Source organism: Thermobia domestica, chromosome 5 (assembly GCF_964235325.1).
Source record: "Thermobia domestica chromosome 5, izTheDome1.hap1.1, whole genome shotgun sequence".
Classification (NCBI taxonomy): domain Eukaryota; kingdom Metazoa; phylum Arthropoda; class Insecta; order Zygentoma; family Lepismatidae; genus Thermobia; species Thermobia domestica.
Genome location: NC_137458.1, coordinates 294,066,495 through 294,089,073, shown reverse-complemented (window position 1 = coordinate 294,089,073; position 22,579 = coordinate 294,066,495). Strand labels below are relative to the sequence as shown.

Genomic DNA, 22,579 nt, shown 5'->3' with positions numbered 1-22,579 from the left:
TGACCTTCATAAGGCAGTGTCCTCCATAGAAGCTTACAGGAGAAAAGTGAGCGAAATATGAGGATCAAAAACAAATTTAAAAGAAAAAAAATGCAAGTTTAAAAAGAAACTAATTTTTCTTTCTTGTGGTTTTATCAAACTTATCATTTCACAGAGTATAAGCCATGTATATTTTATCACTCTGTAATCCTACGATCAGTTTACTCACTATCACGTCTGTGGACTTACCCACAATTTGAATTAATAAGTTGAAGTGATTTTTGAACTAATGGATATTCCAAGGATCGAATATTAATTCGATCCCCAAGTTTAAGATGAAAAATAATATGCAAACTATGCAGAAACATATATTATCACCGTGGGAAAATCGTGCGTAAGAACTATAAACTCGGACAAATTATACCTGCACAAACTACTTAATATAACTGCTTTATATATTATACATTATTATGATTCCTGTGAGTTACAAAAGAAACTAATGTGATAACTAAGCTCGGGAATTGAGCTTGAAACCCATTTAGCATGTGTGTTGACGGCAACTTGAATGTATATATAAAGCTATTTGTATACAAATGTATACAATAATTGTAATAAATTATAATATTAGGAGTTATATTGAGAATAATAATTTTATTAATTTGATTTTATTATAAGTAATGTAATATAAAATTTAGTATAGGTGGATTATATATGTATGATTTAATTTTATTATACATTTTTTAATAATAAAGTTAAAACAGAAAGTTCGTTTTGTTTAAATCAGATCACAATTTACACAGAATTTGTATGCAAGTAGCTTTATATACATTTAAGTTGCCATTAATAAAACTGTCAATACACAAATAATAAACGGGTATCAAATTCAGTTCCCGAGTTTAGTTATTACATTAGTTTCTTTTGCCATCCGCAGTAATCTAACCATAACATACTTACTATAGGATATGAGGCACAGAAAAACAAATGTATCACCATTATAAAGATATACTGTCATGGCAATATACGCGCCTAAGTTCGGCTGCACATTACAGGCTGCAATTCATGCATAGCGACGAGCGTGCTGCATCAAATCTCGGACCCAGAGCATTTTCATTAAAAATTTGCACTGCCTCAAATATACCACATTGACTTGACACCTAGTCTTCCATTCGAAGCGCTGCAATCGGCTGAAGAAATTTCATTCCCTTTCGTCATTCGCTCTCTCGCTTAGCAACAACTGAACCCTTATTGGCTCAACGCGGGGATGTGTCGAGGGCGTGAACTTTAGTTCGTATTTTTGCCACGGCTGAAGACATTTTGGCAGCACTATAGTTTTTATTTACGCGTCGTGTACAAGCATGTTCTTATTATTGACTATTACAGCTCGACTATACTTAGCGAGCTGGTTGGGACATTTACTGGTAGAACTTTCAAATGGTCTTAGAGGTAACCAAAGCCAATGCATTACTGTATGAATAAAGGTATGAGAAAAGTCCACCGTTCAATGCACATTGTCCCAATAAGTCCACCTCACTAAACTAAAGGTAATGTTCAAATTAATGAAAGATGAAGCTACTATGAAACGACTCTCAATAGGGGAATGACAAAGTTTAGGTGTGATGTTTTCATTTAAAACTCAAGAGATCAAATATGAAACATGAAAGAAAACGAAATCTTTCAATTTAGCGTCCCACGATGATGCCTTTTAGGTTAAGGGAGACAGATGATCAAGGCAAGTGAATGATGATGGAAGAATGTTTGAAATCAGAATATAAGGGGAAACTGGAGAACCCCGAGATAACCTACGAACACAATGTTCTCCAGACTTGGCTAGGGATTGAACCAAGGACCCCACACATCAGAGGTTAACGCTGTACCACTGAGCCATCGTGCCCCCGATATGAAACACAAATATTCAATATAACACACTATATACGTAGGGACACTAATTAAAAAATGATCTTTGATAACCCTTCATCACTGGTCTAGTTCACTTCTGCAGTCAAGAGTTAATAGGTATAACAAAATAAAATCACTGAATACGCTAAGATAACATTTTAACTGAAGATAACTGTTTAACACAGTGCTGAAATAAACACCAATAATAATCAAAAACAAATCTTCATCTTGAATACTTGTAAAATAAAAATACACTGTATAAATTTCTGGAAACACAAAAATATATGGATTGTTAATACTGGTATTAAGGATAATACAATTATTCATTGGTAATATCTTAGTTCGAGTTCAAAATATAATATACTGTTAAAAATATTAATATCGATGAATAATTGGAACTCGCTGTTTGTCATTTCATTCATTTTACCATCTCATAGTTCCCACACAAATTGTTCATGTAGTATCATACTCGAGTAGAAAATCCGTGTGGAACTCTTCTTCATTCTCTCTCTTCTCATTGGGTGAATACTGGAATAAAATTCTGTTTTACTCTTCTCACACATGCAAAACGGATATCCGACTGTTCAAAATATATAAACAATCTCACCAACAACGACCTGATGCATCATTATGATGTTATTGCGCTGTGAGAAGTATATGATTATTTTAATTTAGCGTCCTGTTGCAACGTGTTTATATAATTATTTCAGTATTCATAGCATTATTTTATCATCAATAGCGTGCAGCTATAAAAATATTGAATAAAAAGAAATAAAATATTGTTTTTCATCAACTCAGTTAACTAAAACTTCGAGCGCTTTGTGAACAATTTCACTGACTGACATTGGATTTTCCACAAATGAATTCTATTTCATAGTTATATTGCTATAATTCGAGCGCCCATCACGTTAATCTAACATTCCAATTACGCATGTCCTTTAACTGTATCAACCCTTTATGATCACTGCGAATATAAACCTTTGATCACACGCATCGCACATACGATCGATAAACGTTCCACTTCATTTATAGCATAATTGGGTTTGCTCTTTGTTAATGAAAAAACGAAATAAAATCTTTAGCTTTACATCCCACGGTTATGCCGGCTAGGCTAAAGGAAATGAAAATGAAGGAAATTGTGAAATGCAGAAAGTGGGAGAAAACGGGAAAGCCCCGAGAAAACCCGCGCACACGGTGCTTATCGCTAGCTGGGATCGAACCAAGGACCCCCACACCAGAGGTGAATGCTCTACCACTGAGCCACCGCGTTCCTCACTCCGTTAATGTACGGAAAACTTTATCCAGAACACGCTTTTCATCGCTGATGATCTGGTAACATGCACAAGCCAGTTCGGTTAATACAGCCTCACTTTCTGAATAAAACGGTTTATCAAACTGTGGGTAGTGTAACATTAAATCCTTTAATGATTTAAACGAACTTTGATGTTTCTGTTCCCACTTCCATCTTTTTCCTTTATGCAATAACTCGTATAACGGAGCTGTTGTTATTGCATTATTCGAGAGTACCTCAAATATTACAGTTTTTATTTGCGCGTCGTCTGCAGGCAGACTCTTATTGGCTATAACACCTTGATTACATTCACAAGGAAACATCTTATATTGATAGTAACGTTGCCAAATCAAACAATGTGCAATCGATAGGGGAGTTAAAAAAGTGAGAAATATAGAGTTTTACGGACCGACACGCAGAAACAGGAGATACAGAGGAAAGAAGGATCTAGAATCATGTGAAGATAGCAATGCAAAAGATACACTGACACAGAAAGAACTTCAAAATGATTAATGTAGTCAAAATATTTACACAACAGTATAGTAAGCAAACATTGTACCCAAAGATATGCTCAGTAACATCATATGTAATGCAGTGTTGCCAACTGAACACAAAATGAATGTTTGTTAAATGGCACGGAACACAAATTATAACATCTAGAAAATCTAATTAGGAGTAGAACCATATCTGTGAAGTCGTGATGTACAGTGTTGCCAACGTTTGAAGATAGACCTATATGAATTTCTATATGAATATCGGATGTAGAAGAGAACACACAGTACACGATTCTAATTAGTTAAAACCAAAATATGAGACCACAAACAATAATATAATCACTGCAGCACGAAAATAAGGGATGAAGCACAGTGTCGAAACAGGTTTGCCCAAGTGGAAAATCAGAATAGTATCAAACACAACACACAAAACTGAAATGATGCATGCTCTTGGATTGACAATTGATTAGCAGGCTCACGTTTCTGATCCACGTAATATTGTGTCACCTCACATATTATTGGTAGTCAATTTTTCAGTGTTGCTGTTGATAAAGCGCTCCGCAGTGTATTGGTAATGTACTCTTCTACATCCGAAATTCATGTAGGAATTCATATAGGCCTATCTTCAAATGTTGGCAACACGGTACATCATGACATCACAGGTATGGTTCTAATCATAATTAGATTTTTTACATGCTATAATTTGTGTTCCGTGCCATTTAACAAAACTTCATTTTGTGCTCAGTTGGCAACACTGCATTACATATGATGTTATTGAGCATGTCTGTGGGTACAATGTTTGCTTACTATACTGTTATGTAAATACCATTTTGATTACTTTAATCATTTTGAAGTTCTTTCTGTGTCAGTGTATCTTTTGCATTGCTATCTTCACATGATTCTAGATTCTTCTTTCCTCTGTATCTCCTGTGTTTTTGGGTGTCGGCCCGTAAAACTTTGGATTTCTCACTTTTCTTCACTCCTCTATCGATTTCACATTGTTTGATTGGGCAATGCTAATGTTCCCTTGTCAGCGAGCTACCTGGGGCACTCATTGCTGGAGTTGTCCCGTGGTCTAGGAGGTACTCAGAAGCAATACATTATTGTATTATATGAATAAAGAAATTAGAATAGTCCTCCACTGTATCCGCACATTATCTCAATAGATCTACTTCACTAAAATAAAAGAAATGTCCAGAATAATAAAAACTAAAACTATTATAAAGTAAGTTGAATCTTGGTGAAATTTAAATGTTTGAGTGAAGCTGTTGATAGTACAATCTCCAGTCTTGTTATTGTTACTTTGATCCGAATCTAGCTTGCGTTTCGTTTCTTTTCTTTTCCTTTTATTTTTTTAATAATACAAGTCAGACTCGTTTCTTTCAGTATGTAATATAATTTCTTTAATGGTTTTATCCTGCTTAATACTATGGTGGGACATCTCTTGATGTCTGGGAAGACCTAAAACAGAATCGTGATTTTTAAAATATCTTACTTGTTCCTTAAACCTGATACCAATGTTGCTCTAAGTCTAAGAGTTTTTACGCTAACATGAAACTTTTGCATGTGCACTATTCTTAACTAAATATTAAACATATTGTATGAATATATTTTCGTTATTATTATTTTCAGAGCATAGACATCGAGTTCCATTAGATGTTGAATCTCAGTCCCAATATTCGGAGCCACGAAGAGAGCATATTCAGTTGTTACCAGAAAGAGGTAATGTATTTTGTTTACACATGGTTTTATAATGACATATCTAAGTGAATATTTGTGTACCAATGCTTTAGACTATTTCTTATTTATGTGTGCTCCTTGTTCTACTATAATTTTAAGCCTCTCTCTCCGCTTTTAATTAATTTTTAGTTTTCAGTTTACACATACGTACGAAAAATATAGGGAAAGAAATTAATACCCAATCCTTGCGGCACTGGCTTAGTAATTCCATCTAGTAGGCTAGGCAACCAGAACTTATCTTCAGGGATAAATATATACTAGCTGAAATGAGTTCTTCGCATGGGAAGAATACGTTTATGGAATTATTCTCTGCGAAAAAATTACCTCTCATCCCTTAAAATATGAAATTCAAAGTAAAATGATATGTTCGAAAATCAATTTTAACGTTTGAAACATTTCCTTGCTTTTGTAATTTCATAAATACAAAATGAGAAATTAAGATATTGCAGAAATTGCTCCTTCAGTCCTGTACAGACGGAATTTTCGAAAATGATAAAGTAGGTAATCGTAGATGTTTTATGAGGAATTTGTATGCCACGTTTAATCTCCTCAGACAGGAGACTCATGAGATATTGTATTTTTGAAGTGTGTATATTAATCCTCCTTCCCCTTTAGAACACTCAAGTTAATGAAAGCAACGATAAAAGCCCGCCCGAGCCAAGTACTAATCAAATGATGACGTGACAGAAAACCTTTATGTCATTATCAATTGGATTAGTGATATTAACAATCTGATTATATGTGTACATTTATATTTGCATGGAAAGTATATTTGCTTACTATGTGGGCAGTGGTTTCTAAATTTTGCGTACATATATAAATAACGTTAATTCCTGGCTGAGCTCTTGCACAGCTAATGCTGTGCATACTCCATAAGTACGCACCTGTAAAGTGTTAATGTATCTGTTATCAGGTAACAAATTATCATCATACAAAAGAACCGTTTGCTACTGAGTCAATTAAAGAAGAAAAAAAAAATATATACTCTTCGGTCTTCCAGGTTTCAGCCGATTGTCTTTCAGCTTTTCCTTTTGTTTTTTAATTATCTTCTATATTACTCAGATTTGATATTTATCAAATCTTTTAGAAAATAATCATATTCCTGAACTCTTAAGGTATATAAACTTACCATAGAATACACAATGTATTGACCTGTGTAGATTGAGTTATTTTTGAGATATCCTCTTATTAATTCAGGTACTGATGATAAAAAAAATAAATAAAATAAAATAAAAAAATAAGTGCATTAAAGCTTGACATCCATACATAGTAGAATTTTGGCAAAATATATGTTCGTAGTACGACAGTTGTTTTCTTTGAGTTCAAATTTTATCGAATACCTTTTACTATATTTGCTGTTTCTTCAGTATGATAGTTATTCTCAGTAACTTTATACTTAGTTCTTGTTTATTGCCCATTAATAGACAATTTACAATAGTCTACTGCCGAGGCCCTACCATTCTTTTTAACCCCAAATGACATACACTTCGCAGTCGACAGTTCATCTATCATGTTGCTGAACATATTAAAAACTGTATTCAGATCTTTTTCGGAGTTCGCTGTTAAGAATACATCTTGGGCGTAGGCCAGTATCAGGATTTTAACATTCTCTAAACTATAACCTGTTTGTTGATTACACGATTTTCGTATCACAATATCCACTACAACATTAAAAAGGGGCTTATAGAGTCTCGTTGTTGCACGTTTCTTGTAACTTTTACCGATACACCAGCATCACATGGAACTATTGTAGATGTGTATAAAAATTCCGCTTGTCGTATAGTAACTATGGGGGTGTTCCAGACTCATCTGTTTTATTTGAGACGAGATACACAGTTTACCCTTCCTTCATCCTTTCTGTATAATTCACTTCCAGTTCGGCTAGGGATATTGGATATAAATATAATTGAAAAAATATAATTGAAAATAAAGTAAGCACTAATATTTTCTGCTTATAACACTACGTTAATAAATAAATTCATACATTTCATACACAATCAGTAATCCTCCTGGATCGTATCCATAAAAACATAACAAAGATGACAGTTAACTGTTCCAGTGATTTATTCAGTATGTGTGTGTTCAAGTAACAGTTGCTAGTGCTTCAATGACTATGTCAGTTCCAGTGGCTAGTGCGGTGCAGTGATATAAATGACAGGCAAAGAAGCCGACAACACCACACAATTCATTTGACGCATTGATCCTTCAGAACTCCCCTTTAACTTTGTCGGCGATCGGATAAAATATTCTTGTATGCAGAGAATGATCTCTCCACATCACATTCAGTTGAACAAGCAAAGTTCTTTGAAAGCTTAGGTTACCTGCTATGATATTGCCATTGTCGCCAGCTTCTTGGAACGAACTCTTGCAGTAAATTACTGGAAGCACACTAGCATAAAGTTTTAACTTGAATTGCAGGATTTGCTTTCATCTTTTTTCCCGTCCGACCTCTGATAACAATCAAGTAGACTTCATTTTAGGAATTTCCTGGCCAGTCGCCTGTCAAGCATGTGATCTGTCTTCCTCCAGAGTTGAGAATAAAGGGCGCTGCTAATGTACCCCGGAGGGAGGATTTTTACTTGTTTCTTCGTATATTTCTTTTGTTATCGGCGAAAATTCTGCGAAACATAGTTTGACAAAAAAAAAAAAAAAAAATCTCTTTCGGTAAAGAAACGAAAAGATAGACATGATAAAATTGAATCTAGATGCAAGCCCTGCACAGCTGAAGAGTTTATTATTATTATTTTAAATTAAAATTTCAGTAAACGCAAAATTTTAAGACAGTTTTGTGTAAAGAAAATATGTAGAAACCATAGAAATATGTAATATTGGTCAAAATATATAAAAATATGTAATATGAAACTTGAGTTGAAGCACGCTACAGGTGTGAATCACAAACATTTAAGGATTTGATGAACCTACATATGAAGGAAAAAAATATGTAATTACATACAAATCCGGACATTAGTAATCAGTAACTAATTACAGTATTAACCCGTTTATCTGTGTCTGATTGCTTTACATTGACCTGCTGGGATAATTTCCGGGTTGCATGCTTTGTGTGATCTGCTGCTGAATATCACAGACGATCTACGGTGTTCAGATAACATCTGGTTTCCGCATACATTCACCAAAGACCCGGTTAGACACCATTTTTACACCAGGCTCTGAATAGCGTTTCGCAGGTGGTTTTGTTCCGTGATATCTGGGAGTGTGTGTACTTAATTGTCCCTGTCCACATATATTTTTTTGTTGTCACAATTCGGTGCTGTGCGGAAACACTAGACTTGGCAAGACTTGTTTACCATAACTGAACAGGTAGAAATCCAGATACACAACTGCGCATCGGGTAGGCACACTGGTATCAGCCAGTCAGGGATTATACATAATTATTTGCTCCTCTCTGATATTACCCGGTCGGGCTACTGCTATGTGGCCACGCCATATAAATTTTACAACTAATTTCGCTCAATGTGTTTCTTGTGATGAAATGAACAGACTTTCAAAGCTTATAACTTTCTTTGTTGTTTCTTGGACAACATTAAATCTGATTTACTTTTCTGTAGGATGAGCACTGAGTAACCCTTTGCACATAACTATTTTTCACCACTTTCACGCTGCTTTTAAACTTTGATTTAAAGTACTCCATGTATTCTACATGGGGTTTTAACCTCGAAATAAGCCGGTGCGTTTATAACTTATTTTAGCTTGTAACTTTATAACTTTTTAATCATTTTTAAAAACACTTGCACCAGTTTGTAGTACAAGCACTTGAAATTAATTAACACATTCTTGGTTTTCACTGACATAGTTCAATATCACTTTTTTTTTTTTTCTATCAAGATATTTTACCATATATTCCATATGAACAAAGTAATCATCATATTTCTCCTTATAATTTCCTTACTGTCGATGGAAGTTCATTACACTTGACAATAATATACTTGAAACCTACATGTACCAACTGGTCACTATATGTGTGGCCCAAACAATCTCGACCTTCCAGAATTTCCAGATTTTCGAGGAGTGACATAAGAACCCGTTCCAGCTACCAATCCCAACTCATCTCAACTCCATATGTAAGATGTCTATATCACAGAATCAGTTTTAAGAGATCTTGTAATATTGACATCTTAATATAGGAATTGCAGCCCCCACCACTTTTCTTCCCTTCTTGCTAAATTATGAAAAAGCTATAAAAAAAGCCTAAACACCGATTTTTATGTCTCTAAACTTAAGGAATTTCGAGTTATTGACATTTTAATAATTACAGTCGTCACTTTTTTTTTTTTTTTTTTTTTTTCATTCGAGGTAGGTTATCAAAAAACGAATAACTACGTGTCTAATTATTTGAAATGAAAACTCTGAATACTAAATTCCATGTCTAAGCTTAAGATATTCTTAGGTATAATAATTATACCTAACGTAATATATTATAATAATTGTAATCGCCACCCCGTTTTTGCGCTTTCTTTTCTAGGTTAGATATAAACGAACACTGAAGCACGTGTCTAACCGTTTTAAATAAAAGCCTAAATACCAAATTTAATGACTCTAACTTTAAGAGATTCCAGGATATGTTCATCTTATAATAACTGTAAACCTCACTCTTTTTTTCTGCCCTTGTAATATTGATTTAAAGATTTTTTTCTTTTCCATAAACTTAATGGGCCTTATACAGAGTCGTTCTGATGCATGATTGGTGCCATACTAAAGGGTTCGACTAACATATGTTTCTTGCATTAGTCAGGCAATTAGTATAACGCTAATCATACGTCAAAACGACTGTGCATAAGGGGGAATATTATTAAACTTGTTAATCACTTCACAATTTAATAACAATTTTGTAACTAACTACTAAGATAGACACAACATATTAAAAACAGGTACAGCAATTTCCTCTTACAAATACGACAGCGCTGTATTTGTAACTATTTTCCATACCCCCTTTGTATAAAAATAGAAAACTATCACCTCTGAAGTATAACCATAGACTTTGCTAACCAAAACAGCATAAATAGTACAAAAAGTGTTGGAAGGTTCTACTGGGAGAGGAGGTTAGTTAACATGAAACAGTAGATCATCAAAATTCGTAGTCTCCATTGAAATACCGTATCCAGTCCTCATTGTGTATTCTGGTTCCTACCTCTGTGTAGGTTTACACTTTCAGCTCAAGCTGCTTCCACTTCATGTAGGCCTACACCGTTACTACGGAAATGATTTTGTTCCAGTCACTACCAAATTGAGAGTTTGTTACTGTTTTGTAGTTTTCTTCTGGCAACTTTAGCTGTTACTGTTTCACGTATTATTTAACTAACAGGGCTCATAGCGAGTCACTTTTTATATATATATATATATATAACTAAAAGTTACTTTTTTTCAGGTTCGTCACTAAAAGTTACTTTTTGTCAAATTTGTCACGAAAAGTTACTTTTCTGGGAGGTGAAGTGACTTTTTCGTATGATATATGTTTTGCATTGGAAATTTTCTATTAAAAAAAAAAAAGGCAGAAATTTGTTACTCATTATTCCTCTGAAAGCTTCAGTACTTGCTGTCACATGTGAAACAGTCAGCTTTATCTCACTTCAGTTTTTCTTCTTTCTAAAGCATAGTGGGTGGTTGTGGATGCTTAAGCTCTCAAGGTGAAATTGAGAACCCTTCTGTGTCTATTCGTTCTTCAATCATAATAGTCTTTTAGTTTTCCCTCGTAATAGTAACGCTCCGCTCAACTTTGTGTGTGTGTGTGGGGGGGTGTATGTATGTATGTATGTATGTATGTATGTATGTATGTATGTATGTATGTATGTATGTATGTATGTATGTGTATGTATGTATGTATGTATGTATGTATGTATGTATGTATGTATGTATGTATGTGTATGTATGTATGTATGTATGTATGTATGTATGTGTATGTATGTATGTATGTATGTATGTATGTGTGTGTGTATGTATGTATGTATGTATGTATGTATGTATGTATGTATGTATGTATATGTGTGTGTATGTATGTATGTATGTATGTATGTATGTGTATGTATGTATGTATGTATGTATGTATGTATGTATGTATGTGTGTGTATGTGTATGTATGTATGTGTATGTATGTGTGTATGTATGTATGTATGTGTGTGTATGTATGTATGTATGTATGTATGTGTGTGTGTGTATGTGTATGTATGTATGTATGTATGTATGTGTGTGTATGTATGTATGTATGTGTATGTATGTATGTATGTGTATGTATGTATGTATGTGTGTGTATGTTTATGTATGTATGTATGTATGTGTATTTATGTATGTATGTATGTATGTATGTGTGTATGTATGTATGTGTGTGTATGTGTATGTATGTATGTATGTATGTATGTATGTATGTATGTGTATGTATGTATGTATGTATGTATGTATGTATGTATGTATGTGTGTGTATGTGTGTGTATGTATGTATTTATGTATGTATGTGTATGTATGTATGTATGTATGTATGTATGTGTATGTATGTATGTGTATGTATGTATGTATGTATGTATGTATGTGTATGTATGTATGTATGTATGTATGTATGTATGTGTATGTATGTGTATGTATGTATGTATGTATGTATGTATGTATGTATGTATGTATGTGTATGTATGTATGTATGTATGTATGTGTGTGTGTATGTATGTATGTATGTATGTATGTGTGTGTATGTGTGTGTATGTATGTATGTATGTATGTATGTATGTGTATGTATGTATGTATGTATGTATGTATGTATGTGTATGTATGTATGTATGTATGTATGTATGTGTGTGTATGTGTATGTATGTATGTGTATGTATGTATGTATGCATGTATGTATGTATGTATGTATGTGTGTGTATGTGTGTGTATGTATGTATGTATGTATGTATGTATGTTTGTATGTGTGTGTGTGTATGTGTATGTATGTATGTATGTATGTGTATGTTTATGTATGTATGTGTATTTATGTATGTATGTGTGTATGTATGTATGTGTGTGTATGTGTATGTATGTATGTATGTATGTATGTGTATGTATGTATTTATGTATGTATGTGTGTATGTGTATGTATGTATGTATGTATGTGTGTGTATGTGTATGTATGTATGTATGTATGTATGTATGTATGTGTGTGTATGTGTGTGTATGTATGTATGTATGTATGTATGTATGTATGTATGTATGTATGTATTTGGTCTAGGAATTAATTCTTGCGGTTGGTACGCACACATTGAAGCTGTAGTACAAACACAAAATACATAAATACCTTAAGAAAAATATTGTCCATCGCTAGCCACCACTTTCGCCCATCTGTCAGGCAATGTACGGATTCCGTGGCGAAAGAAGTCCTCATCCTTGGAAGCGATCCAGTCAGAGACCCATGTTTCGATATCTTCTGAAGAAGTAAACCGCTGTCCAATCAAATCGTTGTTCATGCAATCGAACAAGTAGTAGTCCGAAGGAGCAACGTCTGGTGAATACGGCGGGTGGGGTAAAACTTCCCATCCGACATTTTCTAAATAGGTTTTGACCGGTTTTGCGACATGTGGGCGAGCGTTATCATGTTGAACAATAAGTTTATCATGTCTGTTCTCCCATTCTGGTCGTGTTCTGGCCAGAGCTTCCTTCAAACGCATTAATTGTCGTCGATAACGTTCTCCATTCATAGTTTCACCCGGTTGCAGCAGCTCATAGTAAACCACACCTTTCATATCCCACCATATGCACAGCATAACCTTTGCACAGTGAATATCTCGTTTTGGTTGTGATGGACCTGGTTCACCTGGTTTCACCCAGGCCTTTTTTCGTTTAGGGTTCTCGTAATGGATCCACTTCTCATCACCCGTAATAATTCGATGCAGAAACCCCTTTCTGCTCTGTCGTTGAAGCAGCAGTTCGCAAATGGTTTTTCGTCTTTCAACGTCTCTGTCTTTCAATTCATGTGGAACCCAATGTGACATCTTTTGAATCATTCCCATGGCTTTCAAGCGTTTGGAGACTGTTGTTTGATCAACGCCTAATGCTGCTGCAAGTTGTTCCTGCGTTTGACACGAATCCTGCTCGAGCAATGCTGTCAATTCTTCGTCTTGAAATTTTTTTGGCTGTCCAGCTCGCTCTTGGTCTGCCAAGCCGAAATCACCACTTCTAAACCGTGCAAACCACGTCTGACACGTTCGCTCAGCTAGAGCATGGTCACCATACACTTCCACCAAAATACGATGACTTTCAGTCGCACTTTTCTGCATGTTAAAGTAATGCAGCAGGACACCCCGCAAAAACACTTTATCAGGCACAAATTGCGCCATGTTCACTTAACTACAAACTGGTGTTGTTGACACTTTAATCCACTGCCCTATACTACGAACGATACGCGATGACAGGGGTTTGCAACACATGTGTGGATACACGGAACTGTGGGAAGCTCCGTTCGTTGCGCCATCTCTTGTCCACCCGCACATATATATATATATATATATATATATGTATGTATGTATGTATGTATGTATGTATGTATGTATGTATGTATGTATGTATGTATGTATGTATGTATGTATGTATGTATGTATGTATGTATGTATGTATGTATGTATGTATGTATGTATGTATGTATGTATGTATGTATGTATGTATGTATGTATGTATGTATGTATGTATGTATGTATGTATGTATGTATGTATGTATGTATGTATGTATGTATGTATGTATGTATGTATGTATGTATGTATGTATGTATGTATGTATGTATGTATGTATGTATGTATGTATGTATGTATGTATGTATGTATGTATGTATGTATGTATGTATGTATGTATGTATGTATGTATGTATGTATGTATGTATGTATGTATGTATGTATGTATGTATGTATGTATGTATGTATGTATGTATGTATGTATGTATGTATGTATGTATGTATGTATGTATGTATGTATGTATGTATGTATGTATGTATGTATGTATGTATGTATGTATGTATGTATGTATGTATGTATGTATGTATGTATGTATGTATGTATGTATGTATGTATGTATGTATGTATGTATGTATGTATGTATGTATGTATGTATGTATGTATGTATGTATGTATGTATGTATGTATGTATGTATGTATGTATGTATGTATGTATGTATGTATGTATGTATGTATGTATGTATGTATGTATGTATGTATGTATGTATGTATGTATGTATGTATGTATGTATGTATGTATGTATGTATGTATGTATGTATGTATGTATGTATGTATGTATGTATGTATGTATGTATGTATGTATGTATGTATGTATGTATGTATGTATGTATGTATGTATGTATGTATGTATGTATGTATGTATGTATGTATGTATGTATGTATGTATGTATGTATGTATGTATGTATGTATGTATGTATGTATGTATGTATGTATGTATGTATGTATGTATGTATGTATGTATGTATGTATGTATGTATGTATGTATGTATGTATGTATGTATGTATGTATGTATGTATGTATGTATGTATGTATGTATGTATGTATGTATGTATGTATGTATGTATGTATGTATGTATGTATGTATGTATGTATGTATGTATGTATGTATGTATGTATGTATGTATGTATGTATGTATGTATGTATGTATGTATGTATGTATGTATGTATGTATGTATGTATGTATGTATGTATGTATGTATGTATGTATGTATGTATGTATGTATGTATGTATGTATGTATGTATGTATGTATGTATGTATGTATGTATGTATGTATGTATGTATGTATGTATGTATGTATGTATGTATGTATGTATGTATGTATGTATGTATGTATGTATGTATGTATGTATGTATGTATGTATGTATGTATGTATGTATGTATGTATGTATGTATGTATGTATGTATGTATGTATGTATGTATGTATGTATGTATGTATGTATGTATGTATGTATGTATGTATGTATGTATGTATGTATGTATGTATGTATGTATGTATGTATGTATGTATGTATGTATGTATGTATGTATGTATGTATGTATGTATGTATGTATGTATGTATGTATGTATGTATGTATGTATGTATGTATGTATGTATGTATGTATGTATGTATGTATGTATGTATGTATGTATGTATGTATGTATGTATGTATGTATGTTTTTGTGTGTTTGTTTCATCATGTTCGTCTTATGTTATGCTTCTTGTATGTTCTTCTTAAGAGTAGGTGATGAATTTGAATATTTCATGGCTTTGAGTACTCTCAATGCTAAGTTAAATATAATGTATGGGATGAAGAAATTCGAAAATTATACATATAAGTTCGTCTGACCCTTATCTTAAAATTCACACTTATTTCATCTTATGTACATCCATCTGTTTAAATTGTGTGAAAAAAAATATTTTATTGTGATGCACAGTAAATTATATAAAATTATAGATCGCCTAAAATATTTGAAATCTTTAAAAATATAAAACCATTGGCAGCAGCGTATACGGTTGCTTTACATCAGTATTGAAGTCTTTCTAATATTATTTGCACCTCCCTCAAAACTGTTGGAAAATGCTAAATTAAATGTGAACGTAGGTTCGAATCCGATCTGCCAGTTGATTTTAAAATACATACGTTTTTGTAAACTTAATGGGACTTACGCAGAGACGTTCTGACACGTGATTAATGCCATACTAAAGAGTTCGACTAACATATGTTTCCTGCAGTAGTCAGGTCTTTAGTATGACGCTAATCGTGTGTCAAAACGACTCTGCGTAAGGCCCAATATTATTAAACTTGTTTATCACTTCACAATTTAGTAACAATTTGTTAACTAGTACTGCGCCAGACAGTGGACAAGGGATTCCCGATAGGACACAAATTGCATTCACTTAATTTGTGGTAATCACTTGCGCGTTCGTTCATCTCATATGGGATTTGCACTTTTGGAAACTACTTTACATGCCATCTGACACTTCCGTCCTGTGCACATTTGTTTCGCACCTATTCGGGATCAAAGTTCCTTTTTCCCTACATTCGCACGCCCTTAAGTTGGGCAGAAAGCCGTGTCAGATATTGTGTCACATGAACTTTTGTCGTTGGTTTTTAGCGAGGAATTACCTCCCAAAGTGTTGGCAACCATTTATATTAACACCCTGTATATATACAAGGTGAGACAGTCATCCCAAAAAATTAACCTAGAAACAAACCTTTGGATACTACACTTTTTTTTTTTTTTTTTAAATACATACTGCCTGACATCACCGTCCTATGCGCATTTGTTTTGCGCCTGTTCCGGATTAAGTTACTTCTTCCCTATTTTCACACACCCGTAACATGAATAGGAAGCAATTTCCGACATTTTGTCGCATGGACTGTTGTGGTGGTTTTCGGTGTGAAATCATTTTTAATCGACAACCATGTACATTAACACTCTGTACATGTATCAGGGTTGTTAGAATGTTTCTTAGCCAAAAGTAGCAAGTTTTTCTTTTTAGGGGGGAGGGGTAAAGTCTACATAAAAAAAACAACAATAAAACCCAAAATGTACTTCAAAGCGGTGATTGAAATGATAACCTTAACATGATTATAATTACTTTCGTCAATCGTGTTTCTCAGTACACACATAGTTTCAGAATTTGATTTAAATACATATTTATCAAGAGATCTCAGAAGAAAATACCAGTTCAACTGAATCTTTAGTACATAGTGCGTATTAGCACAAACATAATAAGAATGCTTTCTATACGCTTCAGTTAGTTACAAGTAAACACTCGGTCGAAAAAGTATGAAAGCCTTTTTCACGCCAGTCACGTTGAGTGTGGTTTTCCTGGGTTTTTCTTTTTCTTTTTTTTTTTTACCATTCCTTTCTTCCTTTTTCCAATGGAGCTGTAATCGCCGAGGGACGTCATCCCTCATACATGACGTGCTAACATAGTCGTTGATGCCGAAACCGACATATCTAATTCCTAATCCTAATCCGTATGTCGTGTGCATACTTATAACAAGACATGTCATGATTAAGATACAAATAAATCGTTCGAAATTAATAAAGTACACTACATTACTCTATAAATCGATAACAAAGCAATAGAACAACATCGAGGAATTCAATGACAAAAGATTTTGATGTAGAAAGATATAATTTCAAAATTCACTCAAAGTAGAATTTACCCAAATAATTACGATGAGAGGATACATAAATTATGTTTGAATTTCGATAAAACGTCAACTTTCTTGTAACCAATTCATTCTCGTATCAAAACAATCCAATATTTTATATATTAAAACAACTTCTGATCACTTTTTGTCCGTAAATTGAACAGTGAAATATATATAAATGTGTTCTTCCTTGTGTGCTAAGATTTATATTGTTTTTAAAATCAAGGCAATGCTAATTTTGTAATTCGCAGTACAAAGAAATTTCGGAATGAGTATATAAGTTGGTCATTTCGGTACACCTATTTCCATGACATGTTAAATATATAGAGCGTAGAACATAAAATATTACCATTAAACAGTAATAACCTAATTCACAACATAGCGCGGTAAGAAACATACATGAAATACTTGTAGAATTGTTGAGTGAATTATTGGTATAAATTAGTCCGGCAAAACATTAAAAAAAAAAAATAATAAATAAAAATAAATAAAAAATAAAAATAAATAAATAAATAAATTATTAACAGGCAGTGTTACAGTAACCCATGTAGAGTTCATTCGTTATAAAGAAGCACATACACGGTTAAAGGAGGACATCCTACTTTAAATTGCTTTTACAGTACATGAGATTAATCGGTAATGTAATTCTTTAAGCAATGTCCCTTAAAGAATTTGTAAAATTGCAAAGGCCCCTATTACACTGGAATATCGCTACTCGTGAGAACAACGAAGTCAAGCAGTGTTGGGTTTGGTCAGAGGAAATGTGGGTGATCGATCGTATTCACGAAATGGTGTTGGCACCCTTCGGAACTTGAGGACAGTTTGGGGAACTACTTGAAAGAAAAGGGGAGAGAACTGTGTTCTAGAAAGCCAGAATTAATAAAAAAATCAGTGGTGTAGAAATTAAAATTGAGTTGATAAAGCCTGTGTTTTCGTCAGTTATACCTGAATCATCATCATAATAACCTTACATATTAGGGTTGATTGAAAATATCTCCAAGGCTAAGATCTGTTAACCGATTTTCAAATTTAGTTCTGTACCGGATAACTACATTTACTCTTGACGTAAAGCGCTATTCACTTTTCGACACGGTATCAATCCCTTTCCACACACTTGCACCAATGCGGGGCAAACCCGTCAGAGAAGAATTTCGCTTGTTGCTGTTGACACGAGGATTTTATGACAGCTTTCACCTCTTCGTTAGACGAAAATGAAGTCCCTTGTGGTATAGCCCGCAGCAAAAAACTTGCAACATGAGCATGTAAGTTTATTGTGAAACGACGAAGTCTTTTGCTCCAAAATAAGTGTGCAGGGTAGAACGCCGTGGTTTCTCCTGGCGTGATTCGTGCCACTTACACGTTATGTTGATTCCCTGGGCTGTTAGGCATAGTTTCACAATAAACTTACATGCTCATGTTGCGGGTTTTTTTTCTGCGGACTGTACCTTTTCGTCTGCGGGAAAAGTTAAAAAGTGCAAGGTCAGGGCTGTACGGTGGATACGGAAGAACCTCCTTAAACTGCAGACGCTGCAAGTCTTGTATTTCATTACTCGTGCGTGTGGGTGGGCGTTGTCATGCTGCAGAGTAGGGTCCAAACCCTTCCGTAAACGGAACTTCTGAAAGTTTCGTTAAGAGTTTATCGTGGTCCCTAGTTTCAAGCAGTCAATGAACACGACACCTTCTAAATTTCGAAAATGGTGATCGTGACTTTTCGCGCAGATTCGACCACCTTGAACTTTTTAGGACGTGGAGATGTGCTATGGCAGTACTCCAACGATTGTCTCTTGTTCTGTGGGTCAAAATCATTTATCCCTCGTGAGAATGCGCTGAAGGAAAGCCATACCCTCACGTTCGTACCGGGTCAGCAGATCCTAGCGAATTTAATTCCTTTGCATTTTGTGTTCTTGCGTCAGCATACACAGGACCGAACAGACACACACCTTGTTGATACTCCAGCACCTCGGTTATGGGAAAGTGCATCCTTTCGTGGGAAATATTGAGTTTTGTGGCGATCTGTTGCTGTTTGATTTCGACAGTTACTGCAGATCATTTCGTCGACACGATTTCGATACTGCCCATCAGATGCTGAGGGATCGTCCACTACAGTGTTGATAGAGGTAGCTGGATTTGCTTTTTCCAACTGCCTGGCCCACCATCTCACCTACTGACATTAATAGAGCGTCGCCGTAAACAGTTGTCAAGAACTCAATAACGGTTTTCTTCTTCAACCTAATCTCCATAGTGGTCGCCATGTTCTTTAGGTACCAGCACACCAGCGACACCTGGAAACAAAGATATTACATAGAGGACAAATACAGCTATCAGGTACGAAGAGGATTTTCAAAATTGGTCTATAAATAAACAAGTTACAGCCATGGGTGCATTAGTTTTCAATCAAGCTTTATATGAGCATGTACATTGTGTTTCCGTAGTATTGACGGACTTAGTCCAATTGAATGCAGCTATTCGTAGAGACGTGCAGCATATCACTCAAGAGGCACTGGAACGCGTGTGGGTAGCCTTATCTCTCGACTTGAAAACGGTATTGGTACCTTCTAGATTTTATTTTAATTAATTAATTAATTTATTTTTTACTTCTCTGTGTCATTTGAACTATATCGATACACTGAAAGCGGTGATTCCTCACATAGAAATAAGAAATAAAGTTCATATGATTTGTGGGGAAAACTGCACAGTTTCAGAGTTAGTGCCGTGTAATATCGTGGAATAGCTGTATTTCAACTCTCTTTATTTCGATTTCTAGAGACTGGAGTGGGGGTCTATATCAGCATAAGGGAAGTTACTTATATGCCATCCGAAAATATAATTTCAGCAATGTGCAATGGATGGGCAAGACATTCTGTAGAGCAGTGACAGCCAAGTTCTTTAAACTAAGGGGCCGCATGATAGAAATTTTTATGTGGCGAGGGCCGCAACTTCATATATTTTTATGTGGCGAGGGCCGCAACTTCATATGATACTTTACGTTTATAGTATGCACTCATGACACTATCCCAGAAACGGTACGTGACGTTTGGGCGCGGACGTTTGGGCCCCGCCGTTTGGGCGCGAGTTAAATTAAAAAGTCATTATGTTAGGCGCTGAGTACTAAGTTCCAATCAAGATATCACAAGGTGTCTACTGTAGTGGAAGTCCTTGAATTATACTGGATTTTGTTTTACATACTAGAAATACTGGGATTTCAAAATTCTAAAAACCAAATTAACAATTAAATTTTGTAAATTTAAGTTTCAACCAAAGTTAAGTGTGCTTTTTATTTGATAACTTTTCAAGCCAAAGGTAAGTAGACCAGACTAGATATGATTGACTGCATTACATACATAGTGAGCCTATTCCATTAAAAAATTTAAACAGGCCTTCTACTGTGGCTATGCAATAAGTGTGAATGTCAAACACATTTCTAGTGGCTAAATGACCAATATATGTACACTTAACAATATTTTTCACTTTGAAATCGTTCTTTTTTCCCTTTCTCCACTTTCTTTAATGCAGATTAAATGCTTACAATGGGACGAAAAAAAGTGTGTTAAGTTTTGATTTTTATATTGGAATGTTAATATAAAAAAGTGATACCAGAAATACGGCATACTGCAGTTCCTAAACTCAATGTCTTAGACACCCTGTATTAACATCTTTCCCTCAACTCGATTAGGATTTAGGATTTATAGATTTCTGGGTTCTCGGCATTTAAGGCCATTTAACCCGTCACGTTTGAGGGAGCACACTATCCGGGGAAAGGGAAGGAAGGAAGCGGCCTGGACCTATGAATTAGATACCACCCCGGCATTATTAACAGTCGTCTGATTCCTTCATTTTCTAGCTTTCTTATATAATAACAAAAATTAGATCATTAGATCAGAAGTACAAGAATAGTGAACAAGCGAAAAATCAGTCCATGACGAGGTTAGGCAACAAATACCACAAACGAATTAAACTATTTAGTTTAGAAAATATACAGATAAATGAGGTGAGATAAAAACAGAAGTATAGGAAATGTATATACAGCGGACTCTTTTTAATTCGAACTTGGATAATTCGAATTATTGGATATTTCGAACTAAAGTCTATTCCCCTTGAAAACTGTATTAAAAACAATGGTAAAAATTCGTGGATTAATCGAACTTTTGAATCTCCTGTTTGGATAATTCGAAGTATTTACAATGGAAAATGTCAGTGTTCGACAGATTACAAACAGAACAATGCAATTCCAACTGGTTTTTGTTTATCCGCTATCTTATCCAGAAGCGACCGTGGGAAAGAGAAAGCATTATTTGTTGATACCACCTCCGCTGGATCCCCTCTCGCTCTAGAGAATCTAGTAGAAGGTGGTTGGTATGCATCTCTCCTCCTTCTCAATAACCTGGAAGTATCTGTCCCTTCAATAGAAGTGTGAATGACCTTGAACCCTGTCCTCCACTAGCAAATGACTTGTGCGAGACATTTGTGCAATTCCAATTAACTGAACTAAAAGCAGTGACAAAAATGTAAACAGATTCGTTTATGATCTATTGGCGTGCATTATGCACAATGCCGGATCGCGGAGAGTATTCTAATTCCTTACGAAAATGTGGTTGTTTAATAGGTAAGATGCTTTTAAAGGTAGGGTGCACTGCATGTTAGTTTTCCATATACAGTACAGTTATTTTGTTTCCTTAATTTTACTTTAAAATGAGAGTTTTTGGTTAATTCGAATTTTGGATAATTCGATTTTTTCCCCTGTCCCCTTGGACTTCGAATTAAAGAGACTCCACTGTATCTTGATTCGCGCTTAGTTTTCAGTACCTAGCTTAGTTTATATGTCGTAAATTGTGATTTTTACTATGTACCTCGCGCCCAAACGTCCGGCGCCCAAACGGCAGCGCCGAAACGTCCGCGCCCAAATGGTGGCGCCCAAACGTCCTGTCCCGCCCAGAAATTGTTGAATTTATGAGTGTGTATTAAAACCTCGACAATCAAAACACAGATGACGAAATACATAGTGAATTCATATTTCTAAGAGAATCTAACCTAACTTTA

General features: G+C 34.7%; 1 protein-coding gene across 10 annotated transcripts in view; it reads left to right on the top strand.

The window, feature by feature from the left end:
* Nucleotides 1-22,579, top strand: part of Fadd (fas-associated death domain protein) — a 185,742-nt gene that overhangs the window by 11,651 nt on the left and 151,512 nt on the right. For all 10 annotated transcript variants that reach the window (XM_081760278.1, XM_081760273.1, XM_081760280.1 and 7 more), the window contains exon 2: nt 5,293-5,382. In XM_081760278.1, the coding sequence (XP_081616404.1) occupies nt 5,293-5,382 (90 nt within the window). The remainder of the gene's footprint in view (nt 1-5,292; nt 5,383-22,579) is intronic.